The 24,647-nt window shown below is 34.9% G+C and overlaps 5 protein-coding genes and 1 long non-coding RNA gene across 18 annotated transcripts in view; 3 read left to right on the top strand and 3 right to left on the bottom strand.

Annotated features, from left to right (window-relative positions):
• LOC116424836 (uncharacterized) overlaps positions 1 to 2,038 on the bottom strand; it is a 581,479-nt gene extending 579,441 nt beyond the window's left edge. The window contains exon 1 of the mRNA XM_031971785.2: positions 1,374 to 2,038. The gene's annotated coding sequence lies outside the window, so the exon portion shown is untranslated. The remainder of the gene's footprint in view (positions 1 to 1,373) is intronic.
• Positions 2,039 to 5,581: 3,543 nt separating this feature from the next.
• Positions 5,582 to 10,611, top strand: LOC143174520 (uncharacterized). 4 transcript variants are annotated; one of them, XR_012998600.1, is made up of 4 exons: positions 5,582 to 5,732; positions 6,819 to 6,998; positions 8,392 to 9,917; positions 10,312 to 10,611. It is a non-coding gene; the product is annotated as an uncharacterized LOC143174520 (long non-coding RNA). The 4 variants fall into 4 exon arrangements; XR_012998599.1 differs by lacking the exon at positions 8,392 to 9,917 and having other exon boundaries at positions 10,312 to 10,593; XR_012998602.1 differs by lacking the exons at positions 8,392 to 9,917; positions 10,312 to 10,611 and adding an exon at positions 7,111 to 7,375.
• Positions 5,610 to 9,934, bottom strand: LOC116424751 (putative fatty acyl-CoA reductase CG5065). 6 transcript variants are annotated; one of them, XM_076367726.1, is made up of 9 exons: positions 9,736 to 9,885; positions 9,045 to 9,224; positions 7,682 to 7,775; positions 7,354 to 7,599; positions 7,107 to 7,252; positions 6,735 to 7,034; positions 6,174 to 6,455; positions 5,832 to 6,089; positions 5,610 to 5,751 (listed from the first exon to the last, which is right to left on the bottom strand). In XM_076367726.1, the coding sequence occupies exons 2-9, from the start codon at positions 9,215 to 9,217 to the stop codon at positions 5,643 to 5,645; spliced, it is 1,608 nt and encodes a 535-aa protein (XP_076223841.1). In that variant the 5' UTR covers positions 9,218 to 9,224; positions 9,736 to 9,885; the 3' UTR covers positions 5,610 to 5,642. The 6 variants fall into 6 exon arrangements, with proteins under 6 accessions (XP_076223841.1, XP_076223842.1, XP_076223843.1 ...); XM_076367728.1 differs by lacking the exon at positions 5,610 to 5,751 and having other exon boundaries at positions 5,917 to 6,089; positions 6,174 to 6,225; positions 6,300 to 6,455; positions 9,736 to 9,934; XM_076367729.1 differs by lacking the exon at positions 5,610 to 5,751 and having other exon boundaries at positions 5,917 to 6,089; positions 6,174 to 6,207; positions 6,300 to 6,455; positions 9,736 to 9,932.
• Positions 10,612 to 11,284: 673 nt separating the features above from the next.
• On the bottom strand, positions 11,285 to 22,437 carry nclb (PWP1 homolog no child left behind). Of its 3 annotated transcripts, XM_076367660.1 has the most exons (14): positions 22,329 to 22,437; positions 22,036 to 22,152; positions 21,925 to 21,966; positions 21,589 to 21,717; positions 21,317 to 21,502; positions 20,618 to 20,769; positions 20,171 to 20,549; positions 19,955 to 20,084; positions 19,707 to 19,892; positions 19,329 to 19,624; positions 18,914 to 19,242; positions 14,117 to 15,495; positions 13,516 to 13,637; positions 11,285 to 13,445 (listed from the first exon to the last, which is right to left on the bottom strand). In XM_076367660.1, exons 3-14 carry the CDS (start codon positions 21,925 to 21,927, stop codon positions 11,949 to 11,951), a joined length of 4,788 nt encoding a protein of 1,595 aa, XP_076223775.1. In that variant the 5' UTR covers positions 21,928 to 21,966; positions 22,036 to 22,152; positions 22,329 to 22,437; the 3' UTR covers positions 11,285 to 11,948. The 3 variants fall into 3 exon arrangements, with proteins under 3 accessions (XP_076223775.1, XP_031827496.1, XP_076223776.1); XM_031971636.2 differs by having other exon boundaries at positions 19,707 to 19,874; positions 21,925 to 22,152; XM_076367661.1 differs by lacking the exon at positions 21,925 to 21,966.
• LOC116424781 (short spindle 7) lies at positions 16,567 to 17,960 on the top strand. Its single transcript, XM_031971657.2, has 3 exons — positions 16,567 to 16,734; positions 17,266 to 17,368; positions 17,729 to 17,960. The coding sequence occupies exons 1-3, from the start codon at positions 16,671 to 16,673 to the stop codon at positions 17,832 to 17,834; spliced, it is 273 nt and encodes a 90-aa protein (XP_031827517.1). The 5' UTR covers positions 16,567 to 16,670; the 3' UTR covers positions 17,835 to 17,960.
• Positions 22,438 to 22,512: 75 nt separating the features above from the next.
• Positions 22,513 to 24,415, top strand: RYBP (ring and YY1 binding protein). 3 transcript variants are annotated; one of them, XR_004234537.2, is made up of 4 exons: positions 22,513 to 22,992; positions 23,277 to 23,751; positions 23,824 to 24,219; positions 24,289 to 24,415. XR_004234537.2 is itself a non-coding variant. In XM_031971656.2 (4 exons), exons 2-3 carry the CDS (start codon positions 23,575 to 23,577, stop codon positions 24,160 to 24,162), a joined length of 516 nt encoding a protein of 171 aa, XP_031827516.1. In that variant the 5' UTR covers positions 22,513 to 22,992; positions 23,277 to 23,574; the 3' UTR covers positions 24,163 to 24,186; positions 24,289 to 24,415. The 3 variants fall into 3 exon arrangements, 2 of the variants coding, with proteins under 2 accessions (XP_031827516.1, XP_031827514.1); XM_031971656.2 differs by having other exon boundaries at positions 23,824 to 24,186; XM_031971654.2 differs by having other exon boundaries at positions 23,824 to 24,415.
• The last annotated feature ends 232 nt before the right edge of the window (positions 24,416 to 24,647 follow it).

Here is a 24,647-nt window from a genome sequence, read left to right as displayed (position 1 = left end):
GTTGGATGAAGATACAAGGATGACAATAGAGAAAGAAAGCGCAATCGTTATGAAGAATCACATCGTTTTAGTTTCTATTTCACGAAGAACAATATTTAATTAACTAGTTAAATTGTATCATTAAAAAATACCTAGATAGCAATAAAAATGTTCTCTACAATACAAGTCGCTGTGGGAAAAGACCAATTTCAACTGTTCTTCGTATTCTAACGATTCGATCGTAGAATATTTTCGATCTTGCGTACACAGAGCGCGGCTCATCTACGCACGGGACACGCGATCGGACCACGGTGTCAATTAACAGGTGTGTCTTGACATTTTATGACAACGATTCTGACTCGGCAAACTCGAGGAACAATCATACGTGGAAATACAACGCAGCCTGCATTCCAGCGAGGCAGAAAGCGGGGGAGGACAGACGCAGACAGGAGGCGAAGATCGATAGAGGTTCGTCGACTCGACGACTGGCCGTAGTCTATATACCAGCCGGACGACAGTGGCGGTCAGCTGCTTGAGATTGTTTCGTAATTTTGGAGATAATGTGTATTGGCCATTCGACACCATAATGTTAACATAAAACATTAAAAATGATTTTTCGGAAGAGAACGGTAACATAACCAATCCTTTTCTGGCCAATCGTTATTTCCATTCCCTTTAACAATTTTTTAGTAGGAGATACATATTAATGACCTCTACTTTAATTTAATTAATTTAGTTCATCGGTTAACTTAAACGTTTGCTACTAGCGCTTATTTCGGTGACGGTCTCCTCAATTATAACATTTTCTTCAATTCAATAAACCTTTTAAACAAAATATTAGAGAAATGAAACAGAAACGAGTCATTGGGTTCCTAAATATAATGTCGTAGTTTATAATTTCTAATAACAATATCCACAGGATTAATTTCATTTTCATTATGTAAAATATAGGATTACGACCGTCACAAATATGTGACGCTGGCAGCAAACGTGTTAATTTGATTTTAGATGCTTCTCCGCGGTAATTTATCAGAGCAAAGGAAAAAGTGTATCAGTACTGTATTGCGCAATGCGGAATACGCGCCATTTTTTATTTTCGTAGACAGAAAGATAATTTTTAAGAGACACCTATCGCGTTTATTTTGAAATGTAAGAAATACGTTTGTATAGCCTGTCACTACTGTGGTTACCGTTTTCTGAACCCAACTTTCGTCACATGAAGATTTTATTCAGTATTGAATTGGCGGGAAAATACGACGTTCGAATTTTTTAGCCGAACGCGTACGACCTTCCTCGCATAAGTAAACGAAGGAGACGTCCCGCGTTCGTTCCTCCGTTTACACTCTGGTATATATGTGTAGGCACACACGTGTTTTTTTCTTTCTCGTACTCACCAAAGCTTTCTATCAAGATGATTCCGGGAACCGAGTTCTCCTCATATTTGACTTAATCCAACTAATGGCGTTGCTTGCGTCGGCTATCACAATGTTTCCGCGTGCACGTGAAAAATACTTCGAACTGTCATCGCCGCAGCCGCCTCGGGCGAACCGCGGTCCAAAACACCGCACAAAAGCAATCACTGTGGACGAATTCCGTTGAAAAGCAGAGTCACCGCGAGTTTCGTTGGTGGTGCCGAGCAGACTGTCACAGGTACGTACGGATTGTCAAAAACGCGCTTTTACGAACACTGAAAACTTCCAAATTCTATTCGTATCGAAAGGAACTGCAATCACGATTCTCAATCCGGGCAAACCTTCTTTCTTCCCCGTACGCGTCCGAAAGCTTCATCGCCATCACCCACCGCGAATTACTTTCGACACGAAACAATATCGATACATGCCATGCGTCGATGTATCAATATGTCGATATTTTAATCGATCTTACCGAAATTCACCGGAATTTCAACTTTCAATTGGAACCGTGATCACTGTATCTTATTTCGAGATGGCGCAGTAGCCTGGAACAATCGAATTCTGGAACATCCCGAAATTAACTAGTTGCGTTGAGCGGCGAGTATCTCTCGTCGGTAGTCTCCACGGAGATAGTTGCTTCCTCGAATGATCGTTTCATCGCGATTTCCTGTTCTTTTCGCTTTCTTTTCGTTTTCTTTTCGTTTTATGTTCGTTGCACAGTGCGTCGCTGATGGCCGTCGGAACTCTCAGTCACGTATCTAAAAACCACCTGACAACACTATCGCGAGCTTCGCGCACAGCAGACTCCGGCCTCAATGATCACTGTATACAGATAAGTGTACATGTCAACGTACAATTCGTCGGGAAACCGGCAGCCAGTATTCAACGAACACTCATTGGATGTAAGTTGGAAATGCTTGATCACAGGGAACCACTGAACAATCGATAGCGACGGGAACGTTCCGGTGTTTCGAACCAGACGATTTCCAACGATCAGTCCAAGGAGACATGGTAACACGGTGTCCCAGACTCTACTGTACCGGTAGAGATTCCTCCGTCGAGTGTCATTTCCGCACGAACGAATTCGAAATGCGCGACGGACGTCGTGACGAGGTCTCTGCAGTCTCGTATCAGAACGGGGCCCCGAAACTCGCTAGCGCACGCATCGACGGGAGCGCGACACGTTCTCCGTTTGTCTTGTCATCGACGCACGGATCGGTCGACGTATTCCGAGCCGCCTCGGCTCCCTTGAATCACGTCCGGCTCCAACGTGTCAACTTAAACGGCTCGACGAACGACGCGGACGTCGGTGTATCCATGGTAGCACCGGAAGGCGACCGTTGGCTAGCGGCGAGTCTGTTCTAAAAATTTCGTCAGTCCTTCGAGCTAACTCCAGAGATTTCGTACGTTTCAGGGACGCCGTCGCCGGCTCGCGGCACAGAAGATAGCCGAGTTACGCGGTAAACAATGGGAATCCTGAGTGAGACACGAAACGCGTGCACCACGGAATGTGACACACGAAAACGGCAAGTGGACGGAGCCGCTGCTGGCCGACTGCCGACGGTCGACGGTCGAACACGCTCGGATCCCAACGATCAGCTGATCGCCACGCGCGCTACTATGGTAACCAACGTCAGCGAGCTCCGGTAGGGTTGCACGCGCGCACTCAGGACTTTTGGAGGGCGCTTCGTACACCAACTGCCCGTGCGGTCCCGTTGATAATAGATTACGCTGGTATACGAGCCTCGACGTTATTTCGAATGCGTGCGTGCGTGCGTGCGTGCGTGCGTGTGTGAGTGCATGCGTGTGCGTGCATGCGTGTGCGTGCCGCGCACACACGTGGCCTAGGAGGTACGCGGGGACCGCCACACCAGTGTCCGACGATGGCGAACAAACACGACGGATCAACGATGAAAAGCGACGGAGACGCGGAAAGGTCGAAACGTAAACGACTTTTCGGCTTCTCCTCCGTGTTCCCTCGATACCTTTTTCTGTCACGTTCGTTCTTTCCCTTTCTGTATCTCCCCCTAACTGGACCGCGCGACTCGCGACGTCACGATGGGCCTGATAACTACGACCGCATGCCGTCGCAAAGCAACTCAAATACTGCTGTGACTCGTCACAAAATACGACACCGGTGACCGTGTCTGACAGGAAGGAAAATCACGAGGCAAGCGTGACGCGAACGGCTACGTACGCCATCCGCTCGTGTCGGCAGTCGGGCGTGCACTGCCTTCCTGAGTCGTCGGTTGGTTCTCGATCCTCGACTCGGCTCGCTCGACTCGCTCGCCTGCTCGCGCGACCTCCATCCCCGTATCGCGCCACGCTCCGATGCTCGGTGCACGACGCCGCTTGTCGGCGCACGACTCACCCGCTTCTTTTGCCAATCTCTCCCCCCCGCGCGTCGGTGTCATTATTATTTACCATATCCTTGTTTTTTTATTCTCTTCTCATATTGCTTCGTAAACGTCTGCGGTAACAGTTATTCGATTATCGAGCGTAGAACACGTTCTCATTAGCGACCAAGGTAAATAGAATGATAACGATCATCATGCGAAAATAAAATGTTACTATAAAAATGATATACGTTTATTTCGTTGGAAAATATAGAATACAGATATTGCGATCGGTTATTTTCGAACGTTGAGGACATTTTACGATAATCTTTACCCCCATTCTCTTCGTTTATAGTATTTCAGTTTAATATGTACGTGTAATTAAATAAATACGTGTGTATAAGGAACAAGAAATAAATTGTTCGACAGCAACAAAGTGTTTCGATACTTACTCGCCCATTCAATAATTCCGTATAAACTTTACTTAGAGATGACCGTTCACTTTATATTTCATGAAATAACTACATTGTTATTTCATAACTTTCGTAACTACTATACTCTTTTCTTAATATTCCTTTATCACCTTTCTTATTCTCTTTTCATCTATACACGACACTACTTTCCGTTTTTAATATTTAATCGTTTTTAATAGTTCAATTAATTTTTTCAGCTATTACAATTACGATTTTTGTGAAACACTTTCATCCCGGGGTGAAGACTTTGGTAAAGAATAAATAAAGACACTTGCGCGTATTTGTTCATTTATCTACGCAGAAAATAGTTTGAAGTATTTATACAGTGTTGAATAGCAATAAATTTAAATACCGATAACGTATCGCTAAACGCATTGTTAATTAAACAAAATAGTCAATGTTTCGTTTATGGTGTAATTGATGTAACGTAGTATTGAAATGACATCAAGTCGAACAAAGAGAAACAAATCTTGTCGACAAGTGAAGATTAATGATATTACCGTACGACTTCAATGCGTAATGAATCAATCAATTTTATACAATACACACAGCAGATAGACAAACCCTGTGGTCACGCCTGTGAACGATTGTGGACCCAACATGATTGTGAATCGAGAAACGACTCCTACGCGCCAATTCTATTTCCACGATTAGGAAGTTTTCATTTAAAAGCTTCTATGATTACTTGGAGACAAAATTCGAATTTTGATTAACTTTCTTTTACCGATTAAAACCTTTTTCGAACCGCTGTGATTCGAAAATAATTTTAAAATGAATCACTTAGTGCTAAGAAACAACCAATTAACAACCAGATTTTATGTCTATATCTGAATTATCATAAGGATTTTTTTATTGGCGCTGCATAATAGGTGTACGAAGCGATTGTTTGAAAATGTCACAAATTCAACTGTACTGATATACAATTGCTATAGTGTTACGACAAACATTCGATTCTCAATATAAACAGCTTTACGGTTGAAAATTAATTTAAAGGTATTAGATATTTAATCTAACATATTAAATACTTTCTATTAACATTATTTTCTAATTCCTTAACGCTCATAAATAATGTGCACTAATAAATATAACGTATTAACAAAATTTCAAATGCAATCTTCTAATGCACCTTAGAAAACCAAACCAAAAAAACCAAAAAAAAATTTGTTTTTAATCTATTGGTAGTCAAAAAGAATTTAATAAAACAAAATATGAAAATCTTTCATGGATACATTTTATTCGCAAAAATATAGACTTGTGGCGACATCTATTAATTCTAATAAGAAATACATTCACGTACTTGCAGGTATAGAAGATTGTGATGTAATTACTCGCAAACGGATGTTTTAAGTAAGAGGAATACACATTGCGGGGAGAAGTAGTTACATTTCAAATAATTGATCAGCTTGAAGGAAAGAATTAATGTCATTAATTGTAAATTGACATTAATGCGATAAAGGACAATAAGACCAAAGGAAATTTACGAAAGATACAGTAGTCCATAGCAGCAACAACGACACCACTATTATTATCGAGTAATGCGCTATAAATAGTCTAAAATATAATAAATTGTTTGATAATATTAAGTAGAATTTATGATAGTAGTCATAATATTTTTGAACAAGTAATGTTACCTCGTAAGTTTGATCCGAGCCTCCTTAATAGTATCAAATGTGTCTTTCAGTATATAAAAACGGACACCTCTAATATAATGGTAAAAATATATTTCCCAATCTAGATTCTCCATATTAAAGTTAAAGGTTTTCTGATCAACAGAATTTAATTTTTTCCAAAGCTTTACAACGTTTTCATTCTCAAATATCCATTGCCTTCCCAGGAAAAATTGTAGCGCGTCCATAGCTTTATGTATTTTCTTGTAGGTATCTAATAATCTGAAGAATGTAATATTTCATAATGAATATAGTTATATATTATGTATATAATGTGTATAATACAATTATGTATTAAATACGTACACAGGAGGACGACCAATGAGACGTGCAAGTGTATCTACAATAAATGCTGGTACTATATGAAAAAAGAAAATTGAAAGTTCATGTAAAAGCAAATATCTGTTGAAGATAAACATATAATACCAATACATTTTTATAGTAGGAACCTCGTAACCAAAATTTTCATTCAGTTTCATAAACCTATTCCAAGTAATTGGATTTTGACATGTTGATACAATATTATAAATGGGTACCTTTTCTTCAGGGGATAGATCTAATTCTTGCTCTGATTTTGTTAGAGATTTTCTGTAAAACCATTAAAATTTGGTATAAAACATAGTAATTATATTTTTTTCAAACTTTTTACTATTAGATAATATAATTTAATATAAGTTTATAATATTTTATCTCAGTACTAATATTACTATGGTTTTTTTTTTATTTTTTATCTGTATAGTATATATTTTTAAGTCTAGCCAATTATTAAATTGACTATAAAGTTTCATTTTTTTATAATTACTCAATTTCTCTTTCAAAATGATAATCAAGTTAAATTTTTTTTTTCATCAAGTTTTAAATTTTTACCTAGTTCCAACATCCCACGCAGCAGCAATAATATTAGAAATAACATAATCCGCAGGTATCATCTCTGCCTTATCTTCTTTACAGGCATGTACCGTATGCAGTAACCCAATAGCAGCGGCAACAAGTATACCAGTAGCTCCATATACATTATTTATCCATCCCTTGATTGGTTCATCAGACGTTGCTATGACTATAGAAGGTCGAACTATACACGTTGGAAATGTGTCTCCATATTTTAGTACTGCATTTTCTGCACTCAGTTTGGTAAGGATATAATTGTTGGGACATGTATCACGCAATCTACAGATATGGAAAATTTATAATTTAGGTCAACTATCTGTACTGTACATCTTTTTTATTGCAAATACTTACACAGGATTAATTGCTTCAAGTTTATCATCATCTAAACATTCCACCACTGTTAATAACTTGTCAACTTCTATGAGAGATTTGGAATGTTCTTCCTTGACAGTGTCATTTGTACAATTTGAAAATGCAGTTGACACATATACAAATGCCTGTGAATGAATTAATTAGAAACTAATTGATTCGTTTATGTCTTGACAACTATTAATAATAATTTGTTTTTTTTTTAATATTTAAGGAATTTCCTATTTACCTTTATGTTTGATAGTTGTTTCGCCCATACTAACAAATTTTTTGTAACTCTTACATTGGTATGCACTGCCAAACGTATTTTCTCATTAAATCGAACAGTTGCCGCAACGTGAAAAATAATATTGGTATTTGTCAGCATGGTTTTAGTTTCTGGTGTTAAACCAAAGTCTTCTTTAGCTGCATCACCCTCTATCATTACTATCTTATTTAAGAAATTCGGCTGTTCTTGCTTCAATCTTTCATATATCTGATTGCGGTAACAAACAAATTTATTACCAATCAATTATATTTATTACTATTATTTATATTTGTTTTTGGATATTACATACAACATCATTAAAGATTTCTTCAAATCGATCTTTTGATGCTTTCCCTTTTTTCGGTCTTATCAACATGTATATCGTCGTAATGCCCGGGCAAGATCTGTAAATATGTTAGAGAAAATAAGACATGAAAATAGACAATATCAATTGCAAATAAATTACTGTAAATATTAACAATATTACGAATAAATATTCATTTACTAATTGTTATTGTTTTGTAAGTACTTACACAATATAGATTTTATACGTTTATAGGTTTTCATTTTATGTCGAATTCTCTTTGCATAATAATATTTAATTATATGATTTATTTTACTTAGATTAAATTTTTATTTAATTGTTATTAGTTTAACACGTTAAATGCCGTGAGAGTCACCGGTGACCTCCATCCAATTTAAATAACTGCAATTCATTCAGCTCAATGTTAATTATTTGAATACTTTCTTCTGTTATAAAAAATGTAACATAAAGCAATGATATTGTATATTTCGTTTCGCAAAATTGTCGAACGATCAATGTGTTAAGTAAAATAAATAAATTAAATATTATTAGAAATCAAATTATAATAAAATGATAACTGAGGATAAATTAAAAATTATTTAGAATGGATATTTACTACGCGCAAGGATGACACGAATAATATAATATTACGAAATAAATTTGATGCATTATTATCAAAAATTAGATCCATTGTTCTTTCTTATTTTTTCTCATAGGAAAGTAAATATCTGGTTCACTCTAATGGTAAACACAATAGTGGATGTAAGAGACCGGATGTACCTTTTGAACCGGCGATTGATGTCACATTATTATTAATTTTAACCAGTTAACTGCGTTTAATGAATATACGCATCATTATTTGATTTCATTGTCAGTATACTAAAAAGTCGTTACAAGTTGATATATAGTATATAATAGTATGTGTATGCACATAACGTTCGTTATATAAACCAGTAAGCAATGTTACCGATCTGATTAATCAAACATTTTAATAAAACGCAAAGTCATTTTATCAATTCTTTGCATATCATTTTTTGTGCAAAAATCGATAATATAGATTCTGTTCATGTAATATCTGTTCATTGCCATGAACGAATTAATTCGGTACTACCGTCGACTATAGTCGACGGACATCAGAAGTGGTTAACCGGTGAACATGCCCAACGAAGATCATGCTGAATTTCAATCTTCTTCCGTTGAAAAAAAATATTGATCTTTGCGCAACATGTTCGGTAACTTTATCAGGATAAATAAATCGGTTTGATCTAACATCAAAATACGAAAGCTATTAAGTTTAAGTTTTTGTATTATTAAATACGCAGCTATATTGTTAAAAAGAATTATTATATGCATTGTTAAAAAGAATAACCTCAGTAATTTCTCGATGAGTAATGTCCCCAAAAAACCTGTCCCTCCTGTTATCAAAATGTTCGTGCCAGTGTAAAATTCGGCGATCTCGCTTTTTGCATCGGACTTCCGCATTTCCGATTCAGGTGGATCCAATGTATTATTCATATACGTGTCACTTCTGTCTGATGTCATCTTCTCTCTGAGGTTAATATAATAATCCATTAATCTTTGCGTGCTTGCGTGAAAATAGGAACTACTTAAAATCGGTTAAAAATATTCGATCCGAATAACAGGACACTTAAAAACTAGCAGCTTATCAATTACGGAATGTATAAAAGAATTATTTGTATTATGTGGAAATCCTTATTTATTCAAGGATTAGTATAAATAAGATTTAGAGCGGCGTGAAACAATGAACGATAACAGGAATGTAATAAATATTTAAAAAGGAAAACTTTTTAGAAGTTTCTTTAAATATTGTTTCGAATAAATTACCTTGTAAATTAATTTATAACGCAAAATGGCATGCATTTATGCGATATTTAATTTCACTTGTATAATTTCCGATAATCTTATCGGTTACCATTGTAAAATTCAAATAGAATTTTGAATACGCGCGAATTTATCAAAATTCGAAGAAACAGTCAAATAATGCGAAAGAAAAGGAAGAAGTATTCCACACAGGAAAGTTTAAATCTGTCATCACTTACCTGGATTGAACTGACTAGGAAAATGATACGTTCGATGCGAATACAACGATGAGTGAACTTTTACTGCGAACTGCTCCGATTCGAAACAACACTATTTAAAAGATTTTCATTTCCTTGATCGTAAACCCATATGTCGCGCAACAAGCGACTACCTCTTTATCATAATTATCATAAGCCTTTAGGTTAGTAGAACTGAATTACAGAGTCTCTTCTTTTAAACGTATGTCATATACGTACATCTAAACCTGTGGATATATAAATATACGACAAATGTAAATAATCATATGACATCGTATAATGTATAATTCACGTTCTAACAATTAGTGCGCAATTTCATTCACTAAATGCGAATGTTTCAATTACTTTAATTATTTTATTTACATTACAAATTTTTTAATTATTTGTGCGTTCGTTATAAAAATTACACAACCTTTTCTTTTTAAACAATGATTCTACATATTTAACAACGTTTAAGATGACTAGGAGACTCGCTGTACGAAAATTGTTACAGATATTTTTCAATTTATTTTGGAAGCTGTCCGAAATAAAATCTAACTTATCATTCGATTTTTGCAGAGTAATTACCACAGAAAGTAATACAAATTTTATTTTCAATCGAGAAAATAAAATATTTCTGTGTTGTATAACATAGTACTAACATAGTACAACAATGTTATACCACACGGTACAACGACTGCTTATTATTCCCTGCGGTGGGATGTTGCTTCTTCGAAGAAAAGATCGAGCCCTCATGGTGTTCAGAATGGTTGGAAATACCTCACAGTGTGGACAATTTTAAGTTAATTAATTTTTACTTATAAATATGAATCTGTAATCTATAAATAAATCTACAAAAGAAAATATAAAAAAAGTATAATTCAATAAAATAAATTCTTGAAATATGAAATTTTCGAAATTTATACACCAGCTTGTGATTTATATTGTTTTCATATAAAAATATTCAATGGTATTCTTAACAAAAATTTAATAGATCTACCAATAAAAAAATTTTAATTTTTATAGTAACGTTAATTATTATATTTTATTAAATTTTTTTTATCGAAATATTTGCATATTTTAAAATTTATTATCAAAAAGTATCGACATTTACTATTTATCAGTACTTCTCTAAATTATCAAATTAATCAATTAGTCAAATATTATTAATAATTAAATCTTCCTGTACTAAGAAACGAAAGTTCATATCTTACTTATTAATTATTACTTAATTTAATTATTTTATTTGTTATATATTATATAATTTTATTAGTTTCATTTAATACTTAATTATATAACATAGTATGAAGTAATGACTATGCTCTTATGCACTGTTTTTGAAATCACAGGAGTATTTAACCTTTCGGTATCTTTACTCAATTAAGTCACGGTATGCATAATTAAAACCTACGCATGTGAAATGATTACGTGAATAATTTTACCTAAATGATTTCAGTAAAGAATGACGTCATGTTATTTCATTGAAATTCGGTTATATAAAAATACAATTTGGTTAGAAATGGCGTAATGAGAAATTAACACATATACAATGTATTATATAAGATTGCATCTACCAATTTATTTGTACTGATACACATTTTTGTAAGGAGGCTACAATATATACAATACATCATGGAATGACATATATTATAAACAAAAAAAAAATATATATATATATAACATCTATTTTGTAAAGCACTGCCTGCAAACTGGTTGTGCAAAATGATTTAATATTACAAATTGGTGACAACAAATCAATCTATCTTATCCATGTAATATTCTGTTGTTCGTTGTTCTCGACATTGAAAAAAGATTCGCCTATCAGGACTTGATATCCTCCAAATTTCTGTTTGAAAAAATATTTATGGAAAAATACGGTAAAATATCTTTGTTCGCATATATTACAAATTATAATGTATTTTAGAATTTTCTCTGTATAGAAATGGAATAGAATCAAACATACAATTAAATTCATATTATCTTTGCACAGTGCCCATTTTTGTAACGCACAGCGTTCTTTTTTTGTTCAATAATTTATACAGAATTTATATATTCGCCTTTCAGTTATCCTCTTCATTAACAGAGAATCTAATTCATTTTTCATACTGGACTTTAATACGCTATAACTTAAAATCACTTCAGTACAAGGAAATATTGAAGGGCGAGCATAAATAAAATATATAATTTCTTTGATACGTATTTCAAAGTAACGACGTTTAGTCATCTTGTAAAATACTTAAAGGATCCTCGCTAATTTTCTCAGCCGTTTTCTTCAGATCCCTCGTAACCGATTTCTTTACAGCAGTCGATCGCGTTTCAATTGGTTTTGTTCGTGATTCGCTGGTCGAAGATTTTTTCCTAAATATATTACCAGCGTCGTCGTCATCGTCGTCGGAAGAAAATAGAAACTTCGACGCTACGACCTTTTTTGATGCAATCTTCGAAGCAAAAATGTCATCTTCACCGCTCGACTGTTCGGCAAAAATATCTGTGATATGTGAAGTTTTCACAGATTCGGTGATATTAGCGAAAATTTCTTTTTTGTTTGGTGGCTCTTGAACACTACCGGTGTCAGACTTTCGAGTATGCTCAGATTGTTCGGAGAATAGAATGGTATCGTCGTCACCGTCATCGAACAGACCAATATTCTTCCGATTCTCTTGTTTCTTCTCGGGTTCAGCTTTCCCGGACAATTTCTTTACAACAGGTTCAAACAAACTATCGTCCTCGTCATCCTGGCCATCATCGTCGAACAAGCTAATCATTGTGTCTTTCAGAGGTTTCTTCACCGGCTTGGACAAAGTAGACGAGAACAAATCCCCTTCCGTGTCGTCCGCGAACAAATCCAACATCTGTTTCTTAGCTGTTTGGTCATCGGACGGCCTCTTAGTGCTGGTGGAGAAGAGACTATCGTCCTCGGAGAACAACAAATTCTTGCCTTTCTCCGGGGATGGTGTTTTCGTGACGAAAGCGAACAACTGACTGGGATCCTTTAGAGGATCATGACTGCTGTCTCTTAACGGATCTATCATTTCTTTCGATTCCTCCTTTGATTCAACGTTGTCGCGTTCGACTTCCTTTTCATTCGAACAAGGAACCGCAACTTTTGTATCAAGATCTTTATCAGCTTCAGCCAATTTGCTACCATGATCTACAGACACTTTTTTCTCTGGAACTACTTCTGCGTGATCTATTGTTTTAATGTGAGTATCTTTTAAGGGCTTGAAAACAGGAACTGGCTTCTCAGAAAGGACTCTATCGACCGGAGAAAGGATTGGTCCTCTACCGAATAGAGTGTCTTCTTTTTGCGGATCTTCCGGTAAATCGGGAGGTACATCGAACAAATCTTCCTCGTCGGTGGATGGAGATAACAAAGTGTTCTTGTTGGCGCTCATTGAACTTTCCTTGCTAATGCTACCGAGCTCGGATTTTTCGTCCGCAGCTAAAGACATGTTGGGATCGACTAACCGATGAAGATTGTCGTTGCTCGATGGGACCAAACGATCGGAGCTCGTTATTTGTGGTACATTCGCATTCGTAAAGTTCGACGGCTCTTTAATAAGAGTACTTGGTAATTTATTAACATGACTTTCATCTTGAGAATTATTCCCTGAGGCATCTACAGTATCGAAATCGATACCGCTTTGTCTCAAAGCAGATTTCCGAGCATGCCTACTTTGAGGCCTGCGTTTTGCTTGAATTCGAACCCGTGTCTATAATATTATACGCAAATTAGAAATCGAGAAAAAGTCATTCTATTTTTAGAATTATTTCAACGATTACCTTTGAGGCAGCAGTAGACAACGTTTCCACTTGAGCAGGCTCATCGAAGCTGATTGCACTTTCTACGTTACTTTCACCTGAAACCGTTGACTGAAGAGACTGTTTCTGAGCAGTGCTGTCTTCTGCAATGAAATATTCAAAATTAACATTTTACCCAGCAGATGTATGATAGAAAAAGCTTAAAACCGTTCTTTTAATTAATAATTCCAAAAGGAATGATTTGAGCACGTTTTCCGAGATAACTTGATACTTTCCACATAATGTAATATTTTAAAAGGCAGAATAATTTGTACAGTACAGAAAATTAATTTCTTACTTTGTCAGATTGCTTTAAAATTCACGTTGAATCGTACAGAGCTTAATGAATTATTTTCTTGAGTGTAAACTTATTGAAACCTATCTTATCAAGTAATCATATTAATTCAGATGTGGCAAATATTGACAAATAAAGCGCTTAATTCAATTTACCGTCTTTTCATTCGCCAGGAATTTTGTGATTACTGTACGCATTATTCTAATTAAGTTAATTAAAATATTACATACATAATTAAATGATCGTATAAAAATATAATATACGCAACACTTAATGTATGAACATTACCAGACACGCTGGGTGGCGAACTATGGCCTTGCGTACTAACACATCCGCCGTCGTCGCTGTCTCTACCCGCGACGCTATCCTCTTCGTCCGTCCTTTCCTCGCTCCTCCTCCAAAGCGGTGGTGTGTCCATTGGGGAGAGTATTTTCAAGTCACCCATTTTTCCCATTAAATTCTTTATTTTTCCGGAAACTGTTCGTCTAGCAGACTGACTATTTTCCTCGGGCGGCGACGACGACATAGTCACATGAATATCTAACGATCTCGGCGGGCTCCTCTTAGGTTCAACCTCCGAAATCTCTGCAGCGTTAGATGTCACCGGAAAATCCTCTTTCTCAGTGCTTCGCTCCACTCCACTGGTATCAATGAGATTTAGTTTCGCGGCGTTTTCGAAGCTAGCAACTTGATTCGGAACTTCGCTCGCAACTTTACTCGCCATCGCGGGTAACGTTTTCGTATCGTCTTTGTTATCTGGCGCAGACGCCTCGTTGGTATCTTTGGTCACGATCTTGCTGCTGAACAAATCATCGTAATCGTCGTCCTCAAAGATCAATCCGTGAGAGCCGACAGCGGCGGAGAAAAATCCATTTCCGGACAAAATATCATCGAGCTTCCTTTCCGTTTTCCGCGTGGACATTTGCTCGACATTCTCTTTCTCAATCGGAGGCGCTTGTAAAGGTTGCTTAATGCCAGCGTTCGCTTGGTCCCTGTCGATTGCTTTCTTAACTGAAAACAAATCACCGTCGTCTTCGTCGAACAATTTCGATTCGGTTTTACCGTCGCTCTTGATCGGTTTCGCGGAGAACAGATCACCGTCGTCCATATCTTCAGCATCGTCGAACAGACTGATCTTTTTCGGCGTGGCAGACAGCTTTTTAGCTGGCGCGCCGCTCTCCTCTTTCGCCGCTTTCGACGCTATGCCGAAGATATCAACATCCGGCGAGTCTTTGTTGCCGAATATGTCGATGTCCTCGTCGAAAAGACCTCTTCGTTGCGTAGCCTTGGCCTTGTCCGAATACTGGGGCACCGCGGTCAAGAAATCGGTGCTCTTCTGTGACCTGGAGCCCGAACTGGTGGTCGAGAACAGCTCGTCCCCAGAATCGGAATCGTCGAACAGAAACGAAACCTTTGATTTCGGCGGCTTCGAGTCGAGTTTCGGCAACGGTGGCGGGCTGAACAGTTCCTCGTCGTTCTCAAATACGTCGTTCTCTTGCGTCGAAGAGGCTGGTTCGCCGGGCACCTCCTCTTGAGGCTGATTGCCAGCCGCGTTCGGATTTGAAGTGACCGAATTACTGGCAAAGAGGCTGTCGTTCGCGATGTTCTCACGGTAAATCTCTTCCGATTTCAAGCGCGTCGACGTCAGCAACGGCTGAAAGTCTGGGCTGAAAACAATCGCAGATACCGAATTCACGGAAAAAGCCTCAAAGATTCGGGGAGAAGCTTATTGGTTCTTTCATCGAATGGGTACACTGGAAAGTTTTTCGTGGTCAATTGTTAATCGCGGATACGCTCCATTTCTAGCTTCGTTTCCTTTGGAAAACAATTATCGATGAATTTAACCTCGATCGAATGCAGTAATCGAACTTCTTCGTCACGTTACGGGGCGAACTTTGAACGATAATGGAAGAAATTCGAAATTTGGGGTATAGAGATAAGAAAACCTGGCGCATGGCGTGTACTACATTGGAATTCTTGAACGTGTAACTCGAAAATACAACATGTTTTAATATCGTGGAATTTCTTTAAATTGATTTTCGAGCAATTCGAAAGCCACAATCAATTTACAGAAGAATTAAGGTGGAAAATATAATTATGATTTATGAATTGATAAAAATGTATCAATATCTGTGACAGAAAAGTATCTTTTTTATTTACACACTTATATTTACGCGACGTTACCGATAAAACTGAAAAGTAAGTGAAAACGTTGAAATTCGAGTGCGTCGATTATATTAACTTTTTTCCAATGTTGTGTGTATTCCACACATTTCCGCGTATTTTACATACAAAAAGAAAAAAAGACAGTAAAAAATATTATTATTATTATTATTATTATTATTATTATAAATTACAGAAATGTAACATTTTAGAAATTTTATCAGGTGAAGCAATGAAAAGATTTCCTCGAGTATGTAGTATCTTAAGATATAGTAGCAATGCTGGTGCAAAGAAAATATGTTTGTTTGGTGCAAACATTTAGCAAAACCGGAATCCTACGTCATCTTTATATTTAAAATCGAAAATATATACGGCCTTTCATAAGTTTCGAGCAATCTTCAATCTATAATATTTTGTTTCCGAAATGCATGTACGATAAAATGGCAAATTTCGTTCTAAGATATAATTAAAGAATGTTTCCCTAATAAATAATCGTTTAAACACAATAATTGTATGTACGAAAATAGTCTTCGTATAAATGAAGTCGTGGAGGGTTACGTAAAGGTCAGCATAGATAAGTAGCAGAAGCAGAGGTATAAAAGAAAACCCGGGATATAAGGAAAGAATTAGTGATCTCCGATTGGTGAACGAAATCAGATACTCGAACAAAAGCAGCAACATGAGGAACATTATTTTCTGCACGGTCTTAGTGGCAATGTGTTTAGTGTTACGTGAAGCTCACGGTATGTGATTCTTCGATATTTCGATTTACAGATAAATCAATTGCAAAGCATTATATATTTTAATGGTATGACATTACAGAGTCTCAAAAGTTATACCCATTTTATAACATAAAAGTTATACCCATCAAATGATTATCAAGTCAAGAAAATCAAGTCCTACTAAACAGTTTTGATTGAAAATTATTTTAATGAATAGCAAAGAATTCGTTTTTTAACAAGTAATAAAAACAAAAATTTTCTATTTCCAAATTTCCTTTCATACGTTCAACTTTCTGTTTGGAGCAAAGAATTTGTTCTCGAACATTTTCTTACTTGACCAGCCTTTTCAAATAATAGTGTGAATTACTCAATGGCACAATTGTATTTGTTAACAAATGTATAAAACCTGACCACAAATTTTAGTTGGAGATGCATTAACATAAATTAGTTTTTATTCTTATATTTTGAATTCAAGTTTTTAAGTGTAATTATTCATTTTTAAAAACGATAATTGAACCGCTCTGTACATATATTTAAATTTGTAATGAACAGCAAACTGCAATTTCATGGGTCAAGACCTTAAGGCTGGCGAAAAGTATACAAAGGATTGTAATCAATACACATGCAATTCCGATGGAAGTGTGAGCGGACTCGCGTAAGTTATATGAATTAAATAAATGAAAGTAACATTCAGTTTGAATAACACATATGATTTTTCACCGTTTTCATACATTATGTCTGATTTTCCTACTGAACTGATTGAATTACATGCAATTCTACTATTCTACTATCAGTGCATATTCACAGGATATAGAAAGATTCATAACGAAGTTTACTTGAATTGCAATGCATTCGAAGAAATAATGTAAAAATATTCCTTAGAAGTTTTCGTTCGTCTCTGATTACCTCTCTGATGCATCCGTAAATGTCATTCGTTATAAATGAACAGAGGAAATAACGCGCTACTACATTGAACCAAATCATCGATATCGTAAAATCCATTAAAACGTTCCAGATGCGCGGAATACCGATGTGCAGAGGGAAAGGAAACTGGGTACCGTGAAATGGACGCGGGAAAGCCTTATCCAGAATGTTGTCCGGGGCCGATTTGTGCGGATTGAAATAGACGTTGGCAGATGACGATGGACGTTCAAAGAAAATAACTGAATTGTATTTACAAATGATTTACGAAATGATTTACGAAATAATGTTTAAAGAAATAAATTCACATGCCAAATTAAAAACAATGTTCGACTTACTCAGTAGCGTGCGATAAGGAAACAGACGTAATTAAAATAGAAGCGGCGATAAACTGAACACGCGCGGAACAGCGATACCAGATGAGATACTCGGGAACTGAAAGAGCTCGCCTTGAAGCTTCTGTCTATTCTATACAATCACTGCAACGTAATGGAGGATGACTAATGTTTGGATAATCAATTCAATGACATTTTAAGTATTTAGCACGCGTACTTGTTCTCGTAAGAGAGAAACACTAAGACGACTGTAACGTTTATCAGTAATTTGTGAACGCAAAATTTGCATTTCGAAAATTCTATATGCAGAAGGTGAATCACATAAAGTGTTCCCATTCGGTTTATTCTACCATAACTAAGGAGAAGCAATTATTTATATGCGTAGCTTTCTCCTCAAAGACCTTCAAACGTGAATATTTTGTTCAAGTACGAAACTATATGCTATTTAATTCAATTTTCTTTCGGATGTTCAGGCCAATAAACGTCGAATCTATAGGTCAGTGAACTTGTTTTAAAGAATATTACTTATTTATAAGAGTACGAATTTGTTGTCTCCTTAAAAAAAATAATTGCCAGTGGATTGTTTTTGTCACTTACACTGACAAATGAATTGCGTCCATTGTACGATCTCCAGCTCTAAATAGAATATTTGATGGACAAATAATTTCTTTATATATCTTCAAATTGAAAAGATAACATTATCAATCACTTGATTGGGCTATTCTTTATAAGACTTTATAAGACCTTCTATAATGAACTTATCTTTCGTTTCATTTCAAGAAATTAGAAAGAAGAGGATAAAACATTTCATGCAACTGTTGATGATGATCCATTAACATTTTTGACATAAAAAACCTTACATAAAGCAAAGTGATTAGTAGCGACATAGAACAAAGAAGTTGTAAGATAGAATTTGTTGGAATAAGAATTATATTGAAACTTACCCTATACTCGAAGCTTTTGTATTATTAACACTTGGTGGGTTGATCGATATCCCGCTGCTGTTACTGCTTTCATAAGGAGCAGCCAAATTTTCTGCATTATTTACTCCCATCACAATAGGACTCCAGTCATCGACATTATTATCATTTGAGATTTTAGAGATAGTATTCCATGAATCATCTCGACTGAACTTTTGACTGCCTTCATGCTTTGGTGGTGTGTCACTACCTGAAGATTCGGATGATTGAGTTCGCATTATTCTATTCGATAATTTATTCTTCATATCTGAAGTTATAATGTCACCAAGTATTGACACTTCACCCATAGGTTTCTGAAACGATTAACAGCTTTTTTTAATTTCATTACCCTTGTACTTAAACATCTGATTAAAATTAATATTACACATTTGAATTTTACTTTTTTATCTATCGTAGGATTCTTAGAAGAACCAAATAGATCGTCGTCATCGTCATCGACAAATAAATTATCTTTTACGTTATTTTCTGGTGTACTTGTCGCCCGCTTATCAGTAACCGATGGTGCTACAATATCCAAGTATTTCTTCTTAGCAGTTTCTGTGTTTACATTGCTATTACTTGGATGCTTGTTTTTTGTGATTGTTTTAACCGTATTTTTTGAAGAGAAAATATCATCGGAATCTTCAGAATCTGCATCGGCAAAAAGATCATCGATAGCAGATTTTGGTTTTGTAGCTGAAAATACAAAATTTTATTTAACTACGTCATTAAATGTAATTTTAGACATTAAAAATAATTAAAATTAAAACAAACTTACAAACTGTACTAATCGGAGGCGGTACATCGATACTAGCAGGTATAATATTATTTTCATATGGCTTAATAGGTTTGCCTTTCCATAAACTTCCAGAAGTTTGGTCATTGGGGATTGCATTTCCACTAAATACATTTTTCGATTTATCGTTTAAGACATTTTCATCGCCATCTGGTGTAAATAAATCATCTAAAATATACGATAACAGTTCATATACATAAATAATACAGTTATCAAATTCAAGTAAATACCTTTAAAACGATTTATCGACGCTTCACTTTTTTCATCTACAATGGCTGGTTTTTCAGTCTGCCTAACTGTACCTAATCGCTTGGCTAATTCTTCTGCAAAATTTGGTGTCAAATTGTTCGGTAATGGTACCTGAATAATATGTCACATTTATCTAATACTAAGATATATAATATAAAACGAAAAAGGACAATAAACAGTGTGCAACATATACAAACCTTTGGTGTATTATCATTAGGTGTAATTGATTCAGAAACAGAATGCACATTATTATGACTAATTACATCGAGTTTATCATTTTCCATATATGATATATCACTTCTTTTACTATAATCTGACCCAATTAACATTTCCGATTTTGAACCAGTATCAATATTATAACCCCCAAGTCCTGTTTGATCATCATCACTTTCTGATTCTTCTTCTTCTTCTTCTTCGTCTTCGTCTTCGTCCTCTTCATCTTCTTCGTCTACTTGTTCTGATTCACTGCTACTACTGCTTTCTAGACCGATTTTACTCGAATTTTTCCACTGTTCAGAACCGGTGACATAAGGTAAGGGCCGATCTTGGTATGGATCATTTGGCCCCAATACAACACTAAAATTCAATTGTAAACTAATACAAAGTAGATTTAATAAAAATAATTGCTAATCAAAATTGTTTACCTTAATACTACTCCATTATTTTCTTCTTCGCTATCACTATCAACAAACTCCGTTTTCTTGTACTTTGAGTCCATTATGTCTAAACCTTCCCTTATACTTTCACTTACAGTGGCTATTAAATCCGCAGTTGCTAAATCTTCATTCTTAGATTCCTACAAATCAACCACCACTTTAATCAAATGTGAATCATGAATTCATTGGTGATTATTTACATCAGCAATTCCTCACCGATTTGGATGACTTTGAAATATGTGATTGCGGACTTGATTTTAAACATCTTTTTCCTACAGATATTTATAAAAATTTTTTACTGGATTTAAAAGGAGTGTGCTTCATTGATTCCAATGTCTTTTCGATTTGTAACCACGTATTCGATAATGTAATCTTCAATAAGAGACATTTGAGTCTCATCACTAATTTTTTTATTGCATTCAGAGTTTATTGGTTCAGGCGAGAAAAATACTCAGTCAATGTTACACTTGTAACACTCACAAACAAGACTTATTACTATTACTATAGTCTTGAAAGTCTAACTCTCCATTCTCAGATATATATTTTACAAATATTTGGAAAACGAACGCAGAACAGCCATAATGTATATAGGGAAAAGTTGTTCAGAATGACGACCTTGACAATGTACTTCAAGGTCACATAAATTGGTCAGAAATTGCTGATGTAAATAATTACCCCTTTATTTACCTGAATCACAGTTTCCTTCTTCTCAATCACTATATCATCTTCTTGCACACGACTTTCGATAAATTGGGTATTAGCCAAAGCAAGAGACGTATTTGTCACATTATCTATAAGTATTGCTGCTTCATTCAGTTGAGTTGTTAAAGAATTCAATGCTTCATCAGTTTTATTTGCTTTTGATACTAAGTTCTTAAAAAACAATGTCAACATTAATTTTGTACCTATATATTTCATAGTTTACTTATAAATAAATATATAATAGATACAGCTCATACTTCAGAAAATTGTTGGAGATGTTTAAGAAGTCCTGCATCACCTGCCAAACTCCATTCTCTTCTTTTCTTTCTCATTTCCTCTGTGGTCCATGGATGATTCCATGATTTATCCATTCCATCTGATATATCCTAACATATCAAAATCTGTGTTAAATATGTTTACGTGTATTTAATATACTATGCCATATTTCTTACAAAGTTAAAGCAGAAACAGAACCCTATTAACAGTTTTTTATGCAGTGAAATAATAATGACTAATATTATTGTTTATATTTATTAACCTGAAAATTATTTTTGAAGTAAATGTCAATTCTAGAAAAGAATTATACAACATACCATACCACCTAGTCCAATTTGAGATAACAAACTGTTATTTTCCTACGTAATTACATTTACATATGTTGAGTATTTTTTTATCAAACTTAATAAAAGAAAAAAAATACCCACTTAGCAGTCGGAATTATCAGACACGGTATTCGGTACTGTGACATCTACCGTATGATTTAATTCAAACCTTTCAAAAGTTTCAGGAATGTGTGAAACTTAACCAGAGGCCTTCACTTTCTAAAATTTTTTTATTAATGTATTAATAAATTAAAAGATAATGAAAAATTGTACATACAATTCTTACAAAACTACGTTAAAGTAAGTACTCATTTTTTATATAAATATTTTTTTTAATATCAACTATTTATTATAAATTTTAAATAAACTTAATTTAACAATTATCGTTTACTTACAGACATAACAATTTATTTTTTCCTAAATTATTATTTTATTCGATAGAGTTACTTAACGATTTGTAGTATATTAAAGTATTTTAACTATTATGAAGTGTATACATTCATAACGGATAAAGAAGGGTCTTTCCATTAAAGGATACATTACTGGTATGTGCAATGTTGCCAAAGCGAACAGTATTTTGGTCCGCATTCAACATTCCCCTGTTCAACCGATAGAGGAACAGCGCTGTGGGTTGTTTGTCAATATCTTCGAGTTAGTTGATTTTTACTGGCTTTTCTGTGTAAAGCAATCATTTTACGATGACACGAAAGACCGAAAAAATATCCTGACTGTAAATGTGTCAGAGTGTATAGTGTATATGTATAAAGTATACGGATAATACTGTCAAGGAGAACGTCGTATATGTGCAATAATGCTACTTTTATATGCAAGTCAGGAATTCCATCTGTTTCATTAAGAAAAAGAATGTTTGGAACCTTTGCATTACAAGAAACATTTAATTTCTCCTGAATTAATTTGTTTCAAGTTGTACATTACCATGGATATTCAATAAGAAAACAAGTTTTCCAAGTGAAAAAGTAAAAATTTATATTATAGAAGAAAAAAAAGATAGATAACCCTTAATAAAAGAAAAGTTCCATAAATTGGCACTTTCAATCGGTAAGTTTGTAGATATATAATATTTGACGTTTTGCATAAATTTTATTTCCATTAACGAGTTTTGTAATAAATCGATTTAATTTTTTTAAATAATACATTGTATACTACGTTTACGCACGCGCAAGTATGTTAAGTAACAATGAAGAACAATAAATGATTATGAATTATTTGCATTTAGATTAATTACTGTTATAAATGTGTTACTATATAATCTTTTTCATGAAATGATAAACTTACTGCTATTAATTAATTTCCTAACTTATTTATCCTTTTGTTTGTTTTAGGTACAACCTAAAAAATGTACATCAGAATGATACAACAAAGGAATATAAGTAGTCCATATAGTAAAGATGAATACATTCAACAACTGTTTATCTTGTTTAGTTGATGCAAAGACCATTGTCTTAGACAATTCTCGATTAACTTTATTGCATATCTTTATTCTTGCTCTTTCGGAGCAATCTTATTGTCGTAAAGTACCCAGTGTTCATAAAATCACTTTTAATGAGGCTGAAAGCACGTATAGGAAGGCAAACTCTCTTTTGAGAAGGTACAGTGTTCTACAACTGACTTTCATGAACAATGAACCATTCGGGAAGTGGAAAACGTCAGGCGAAGGTTTTGGAAGAAAACTATTGGGACTGCAGTGTCTGCACGTATAGAAATACCGCAGAAGCATTTAAGTGCCTCATGTGTGACGTCCGTAAAGGAACTTCTACGCGGAAACCCCGCATTAATCCCCAACTTGTGGCACAGCAGGTTACAATTTTGTTGCTATTACTGCAATTTCATTTTCTTTTCTTTCGCATAATATAATCATTTCATATATAGGTTGCACAGCAACAATATGTACCACTGTTAAAGCCAGGAAAAAAAGAAGGTGGGGGTGGTGGTAGCACGGCTACTAGTGGTAAAGAGAAAGACCGCAAATTGGACAAACCAAGACGTAAAAGCAGGCATCCACCTCGTCTTAAAAATATAGACCGTAGTACAGCTCAAACCAATGAAGTGACAGTAAATAATGTTACTGTCGTTATTACGGAATACAAGCCCAAAGTAAAGAAAAGTTCAGATCAATCTGGTTTATCTAGCAGTGCTTCTTCTGAAAATGGAAGTCAACATGATTCTAACCAAGACTCTAGAAGTTTGGATATAGGAACTGATGCTTAGCTCAACGCGATATATCACATATATGTATGAATTAATCTAATTAATATATTATATAATGTATGTCAATCTCTATGGACTATGGTAAATCTTGTGGACAAAAGCAACTATTTTTTCTATATGTTGCAGGTTATATAACATTCAATGAGGTCAGATGTTTTATGCTATCAGTGGAATCATTGAATTTTTATGACTTCAATGTAGCATAAGAATTGTGTAGTGTATTATTATTTTATATAAATATCAAAATTACCTGTTCCGTAACAAATCTAGTTCATATTCAGAAGCAGCTACTGAAGTTGTACTTAATGTTATTTATTCCATAGTTTGAAAGTATTCTAAATTACAAGTTTTAAGGTTTAACGCAATATTTTAGATAATTTTATTTGTACAACTTCGGATATTACTTATTCTACTTATATAGTATTGACTGTATGTGCATTAATATTACAAATGGAATTTTATATATCCATTGTTGACATAATAAT

Source organism: Nomia melanderi, chromosome 5 (genome assembly GCF_051020985.1).
Source record: "Nomia melanderi isolate GNS246 chromosome 5, iyNomMela1, whole genome shotgun sequence".
Lineage (NCBI taxonomy): Eukaryota > Metazoa > Arthropoda > Insecta > Hymenoptera > Halictidae > Nomia > Nomia melanderi.
This window is presented reverse-complemented; position numbering and strand designations above follow the sequence as displayed.